Source organism: Saprolegnia diclina (genome assembly GCF_000281045.1).
Source record: "Saprolegnia diclina VS20 unplaced genomic scaffold supercont1.6, whole genome shotgun sequence".
NCBI lineage: Eukaryota > Oomycota > Saprolegniomycetes > Saprolegniales > Saprolegniaceae > Saprolegnia > Saprolegnia diclina.
The window spans coordinates 606,724-612,803 of record NW_008246073.1 but is presented as its reverse complement, the minus strand read 5'-3'; the positions used below and the strand labels follow the sequence as shown (position 1 = coordinate 612,803).

Below are 6,080 nucleotides of genomic sequence, written 5' to 3'. Positions count from 1 at the left end.
CATCGACGCCGGCTCGAACGCCGAGTTGGTGATCTCGGCCACCGAGAGCTGTTCGTGGTACGCCTTCTCGGCCGAAATGACCGGCGCGTACGACGACAACATAAAGTGGATGCGCGGGTACGGCACGAGGTTGGTCTGGAACTCGGTCACGTCGACGTTCAGCGCACCGTCAAAGCGCAGCGACGCCGTGAGCGACGAGATGACCTGCGCAATGAGGCGGTTCAAATTGGTGTACGTGGGACGCTCAATGTCCAGCGACCGACGGCAAATGTCGTAGATGGCTTCGTTGTCGAGCATCACGGCCACGTCCGTGTGTTCGAGCAGCGAGTGCGTCGAGAGCACCGAGTTGTACGGCTCGACGACGGCCGTCGACACCTGCGGCGACGGATAGATCGTGAACCCGAGCTTCGACTTGCGGCCATAGTCGACCGAGAGACGCTCGAGGAGGAGTGCGCCGAGGCCGGACCCGGTACCGCCGCCAACGGCGTTGAAAACGAGGAACCCTTGGAGACCCGTGCAGTTGTCGGCGAGCTTGCGGATGCGATCAAGCACCAAGTCGACGATTTCCTTGCCGATCGTGTAGTGTCCGCGGGCATAGTTGTTTGCCGCGTCCTCCTTGCCCGAGATGATCTGCTCCGGGTGGTACAGCTGACGGTACGTGCCCGTGCGCACTTCGTCGCAGACGGACGGCTCGAGGTCCACGAGCACGGCGCGGGGCACGTGCTTGCCGGCGCCGGTCTCGCTGAAGAACGTGTTGAAGGCGTCGTCGCCGCCGCCAATGGTCTTGTCCGATGGCATTTGGCCGTCGGGCTGGATCCCGTGCTCGAGGCAGTAGAGTTCCCAGCACGCATTGCCGGTCTGGATACCGCCTTGGCCGAGATGGATCGAGATGACCTCACGCATGTTGTTGCTTGCTTAAGTGGTTGAGGAAGACAGAGGTCGCGGGTACACGAAGCTGCGTGAGGGAGCTTAGTCTACAAATGCGAAATGAGCTTGTCGGGAGTCTATAAATTGGAGCCGAAAGATCCAAGTCGTCAAAACGTCGATTGAGAAAATGGAGTTCGGCACCTGGAAATAGACATTTGCATACGAGAAGCAAGAGAAGGCGGAATCGAGGCTTTGACGCGACCGTTGCTGGCGGGCGTCGAGCGTTTGATTGGCTGGATTTGCTTTTCCTTCAAGTTGGGCGTTCGAAAGATCCGTTTTCCGCCGATCTTTCTGTAAATATCTCGACACCCCACCGGAGCTTTCTTCCGATAGCACCACGTAGAGAAAAGAGGTCGGCGAGGAATCGAGCGTACGTGGACGCGCGTAGAAGTGAGTAGAGTTGAGAACGAGACATTGTAAAGAACTCGTTGACTCGCGCTAGTTGCATGTTGAGGTGTCGTATGCTTTTCACAGCAGTCTATTCTTGCGCTGAGGGACGACCTGCCATCGCTAATCATGGCTGCTGCTATATCTGGGAGCGAAGGACAGGTGCGCCGAGCGGAGAAAGACCTCGACCAATGAAGCACCCAGGCTTCAAACAAGTAGTCCACTACCCTCTCACAGCTAATTTCTCGGTGCATGGAGTGAAGTTGTTTGCTGCGATTACGGGTTTGGTACCAAGAGTACTACAGAAACTTGGGTTATGCTCCCTTGGCAGGAACGCACTCCCTCCCCGGCACTGCAACGACGTGTTTAATTGGGTTCATTGTTATACGAGGGCGTTTTGCGAAATACCCTCAAGAGCACTTCACTGCGTCTCTACAACAGTGTTGCAGCATGCGGTCCTTTTGCCCGCTTACCACGGAAGCCATTGTCCATCTTGGCCATTCTTATTCCAGAGCCCAAGCAGTTGGTACGATTGTTGGCAACTTTGCCATAATGGTGGAAGGTCTTTGACTTCTGTGCAAAGCCGACATTCACATGTCTAGATCAGCTCTACCAATACACCGGTCACACACGCGTCTGTGGCCGTCCTAGTACCGCGTGGCTTCTCGACGGCATGGAGCTCGACAGCTCTTCGTCGCTTACACAAGCTCCAGGACTAACGTTGTGCACATCTACAGTACGATGCACAACAAGCGAGCGAGCCGCTACACCGTCAATGACGCGTGCAATGACGTCGTCGTTTGCCGTGGGAGGGCGACGGGAAGGGCTGATCGCGACCGGCACGGCGCACATTTATGCTGTCAGATCCGAGAAAGGACGTGCCGACGCGACGAGTTGCAGCTCGGAGCAGCTACTTTGGCGATGACACTCACTTGGCGCGCATTCTTGCCCTCTTTCTTTGCACGTCGCGCTCGCTTGAAGACCCGAGCAGAGGCGCGCAGCATGACGTTGCCATAGCCCGCGTCTGGCGCCAGTGGGTGTGTAGGTGTGATTTACGTGTGATTTGCATGTGGGAAACTCATTGCTTACAAAATGCAAGTACAAAACCTGTTCGCCCGCCTGGCTTTCACACAGACGACAGATTACACACACCATACGAGGACAGGCGCGGCATACGAAGACCAAGTGCGGTGAAATAGACACCCAAGCCTGACAAATTTGGCGGCCGCTGAGAAAGGCTGACACTCGAATGCGCGCCTGCTTGAGCGGTGTCGGGTGGGGGAGCCCAGTCCTATTAGCTACGATGGCCATGGCCCAGGACATCGTCGCCAACTGCGTCGTCCCGAGCGCCAACACACTCACGTCGTCCTGCTACGGTGCCTGCAACGAGACATCGGCCAACTCGACGACGGCGTCGTGCCTCGTCTTCGGCGCCAAGGACACTGCGACAGGCTGCGCCAACCAAAAGCCCGGTCTGTGCCACGAGGGCGTCGGACCCAACAAGTGCAAAGTGCTCTGTCTCGTACAGCCGGCTGATGCGTGGACGTACCTCGTCGGTGTCGCGGACCCCAACAGCGCAAACGTCGCCGACATTAAACGCATCGACAGTCTCGTGCTGCCACCGACGGTCACCTCTCTGTACGAACGACATGTGCGATGATAAGCACGATGGCTCATGACGGCGTAGACGACTCCTGCCCCGCGACAAGGTCGACAACCCCTCGACAACGATCGACGTATCGGCGACAAGCATCAAGCGCGCGCCGGGTTTGCGTTCACTGTACGTCCATGCAGTCTTCTTCCTTGAGCTCATCGCCTGTATAATAGGTCGGTCGAGCAACTTTTCGTGCCCAATATTAGCGCGCTCACGATCTTCCCCAACATCACCTCCTTGTACGTGTTGCTTCAGTACAGAATGAGGGCCAAATGCAACGGGTAGGCAGCTCAAGCAAGTCAAGCTGTCGCCGGACGAGTTCAACAACATTTTGCACGTCGAGTCGATCGAAACGCTGTAAACATCGCGTCACATCACGTCGAGATCGCTCACGCGTGTTTAGGAACTTAGCCAACAACAACCTTGCGACGATTCCTGGCAATGTCTTTGGCATGAAGTCGCTCAAGCAGCTCGACATCTCGATGAACCCGCTTCAGAGTGTCTTGCTCAGCAGTAGCGACGAAAAATTTCTGAGAAACCTTGCGACGTTGACTGCCACCGGCTCGCCGTCAATGCCGTGTCCGTCCAACACGGCCCCGAAGAACGTCCAAGGCTTGCAGTACTGCATGAGCAGTACGCGACTCTACCACCATGCATCCCGCAAACTAAGCGATACCCACACTAGGCTCGACGGTCGCCCCGTCAGACCCGCTGCACATGATCGAGTCGACGACGACAGCGCCAGCACCGACACCATCCCCCAGTGAGACGAGTCGCGGGTACGCGTTTTACCTATTTATCGGTCTCGGGTGCCTCGCCGTGCTCGGTGTCGGTGTCTACTTGCTTCTCTTCCGGAGCAAGCGGGCAGCGTCCAGAGCCAAGAAGAACCAAGCCACGAACCGCCAGGCGTCGGTTCACGTCGACGATGACCTGCAGGGCGCGACGGACACGGCGACCTTTCAGCCGTGCGCGTCGGTGCGCCCGAGCAGTGCGCTCCTCACAGCGCGCTCGTCGCTCTCGGCCGCAGCGCTCTCGATGCGGAGTCTCCACCACGAGATTGCGGCGCGCGACGTCGATGTCTCGGCGCACGCGGTAGTCTTCAAGCACAACCGGTTCGACATGCTCTTGGCCAAAGTCCGCGGGTCACCCGTGTACCTCAACCGCGTCCTGCCACTCACGCAAGACAAGGCGCTCTCGCTTCTCTCGATGCTCTCGACGCTCCGGCATCCGCGGCTCATGAACGTCGTGGGCGTCGTGTGGCGGTCCGTCGACGTTGGCGTTCAAATGGACGTGGCACTTGAGTTCCTCGACAGCGGGACGCTCGAGAGCGTCCTCCTCCTTGGACACCGCAGTCTCTCGTGGCATAGCGGGAAGCGCCAAATGGCCCTCGAGGTCGCCCTTGCGCTGCTCCAAGTCCACGAACACGACTTTGTCTACCACGGCTTGACGGGCAAGACTGTGTTTGTCGACAGTGCGCAGGGCTGCAAGCTGCACACGCTCGCACTCGTCGACGATAGCGCGATCGACGACGACCAGAGTCGGACCGAAGACCGCATCTTCCTCGCGCCCGAAGTGCTCACGGGGTGCGCAATCTCGAGCGCCACCGACATGTACGCGTTCGGCGTTCTCCTCATGCTTCTGGATGCGGCCGTGACGCCGTGGCAGCTCAGCCGACGGACGTGGATCCAAACCGCGAGCGACCCATCCGCTGCCTTTCCTGATGAAGTCGACATTACGAGCTTGCTCGGGCTCTACGCCTTCGACACGTGCCCTGCGATCATCAAGGCCGTCGCCAAGTCCTGCGTGCACCCCGACCCGATGCAGCGCCCGAGCGCGTCGTTTGCGTATGCCATGATGCGAAAAGATCTCGTTGGGTAGAGATCACCTCCTAATCTACTGTCGTGTGTCTGTTGCTGTCTGCGCTTGCTTGTCACTCTCTACTCATCTTGCGTGGCGATCCTTGTAAGCAGCGGTCCCAGCAGAGGAGAGCACCCGCAGCTCTTTGCTCCGGCGTCGGGCGATAGAGTCGGTGGCACTATCAAGTGGCAAGACGCGAGTGCAGTCACAAAACCATTGGATTTGGGGCTATTAATCTCCAAAGAAACTTGGCTTTTCGATGGAGAAGTTGCAACAACATGCCAAGGTCCAAGAGGGGTCTGTCAACCACGCCACAAGAAGCTACCGTGAAGTCAGCAAAAGAGCGCTTAGATGTCCTTGCGCGGGAGGCCCGGGGGGAGCGACTGGGTGAGCTTGTCGGCCTTCTCCGTGTCCGTGACGCAGAGCGTGTAGAGGTACTTGGAGCAGCGGATCTTGAACTTGACGACCTGCGGGGTCTTCTTGATCTTGACCGAGCGGGCGTCCTTTCGGCGCGCCTTCTGGAGGAAATCACGGATGTCGGTAATCTGCTTCGGCTACAGGAGGAGAGGAGGCATGAGCCATCATGATCATGATCATGCCAGCGCATGTCGCCGCCAGAGGCGGGGGCGCCAAGGTTTCGTCGTCGTACCATTGTCTACTACTGGCTTGGTTAATGTGGCAACTGCAGCAAAGTAATCGGCTCGGCGATCGCACCAAACCGAGCTCACTGGCTGGGAACACTGCACACCAAGGATGCGAACGGCCAATCAGAACGCACGTCCTTCCAAAACCAGTAACTACGGCCTCCTCCGATTGGCTGAAATGCAAAACCATTCGTGCCCGCCGATTGGCGTAGGACCACTGGCCTCGGCGCTGTGATTGGCGGAAAGCGAATCGGCGCGCCATAAACACCCATCCATGTCAATGAGCGCACGCTCGGCGCATGCATTGGGCGTACGGACGGCACGATGCGAGAGGCGACGCGCCAGTGATGCTGCTTTGCGCAGAGACCCTGGCGCTCGAAGAAGGTTCTTACACGATGGAGCGGTCGACCGAATGCGTATTCAACGCTCGGGGCAATTGCTGGTCTACGAATTGCAGCCAACACGCCATGACATGGACGCGAAGCCACTGGATGACAAGACTGCGAGGAGAGACTCTGCAGGTCCTGTGACGCTTGCGGCCATGCGTCGTCGCACGGTCGGCGCAGACCTGCCTCCCCCGTTGCGATGAACGCTCGAGTGCTTCCAATAGG

The 6,080-nt window shown here is 58.3% G+C and overlaps 3 protein-coding genes across 3 annotated transcripts in view; 1 reads left to right on the top strand and 2 right to left on the bottom strand.

The window, feature by feature from the left end:
* Positions 1–1,066, bottom strand: part of SDRG_02711 (tubulin alpha) — a gene marked incomplete at its 3' end in the record, with an annotated part of 1,268 nt that extends 202 nt beyond the window's left edge. Inside the window, exon 1 of the mRNA XM_008608308.1 lies at positions 8–1,066. Within this exon, the coding sequence (XP_008606530.1) occupies positions 8–903 (896 nt within the window). The 5' untranslated portion in view covers positions 904–1,066. The remainder of the gene's footprint in view (positions 1–7) is intronic.
* Positions 1,067–2,511: 1,445 nt separating this feature from the next.
* SDRG_02710 (serine/threonine protein kinase) lies at positions 2,512–4,882 on the top strand. The gene is made up of 6 exons (XM_008608307.1): positions 2,512–2,952; positions 3,002–3,094; positions 3,142–3,207; positions 3,254–3,325; positions 3,372–3,601; positions 3,654–4,882. Exons 1-6 carry the CDS (start codon positions 2,564–2,566, stop codon positions 4,844–4,846), a joined length of 2,043 nt encoding a protein of 680 aa, XP_008606529.1. The 5' UTR covers positions 2,512–2,563; the 3' UTR covers positions 4,847–4,882.
* A 143-nt stretch (positions 4,883–5,025) lies between these two features.
* Positions 5,026–5,628, bottom strand: SDRG_02709 (60S ribosomal protein L38). The gene is made up of 2 exons (XM_008608306.1): positions 5,475–5,628; positions 5,026–5,379 (listed from the first exon to the last, which is right to left on the bottom strand). Exons 1-2 carry the CDS (start codon positions 5,475–5,477, stop codon positions 5,173–5,175), a joined length of 210 nt encoding a protein of 69 aa, XP_008606528.1. The 5' UTR covers positions 5,478–5,628; the 3' UTR covers positions 5,026–5,172.
* Between the last annotated feature and the right edge of the window lie 452 nt (positions 5,629–6,080).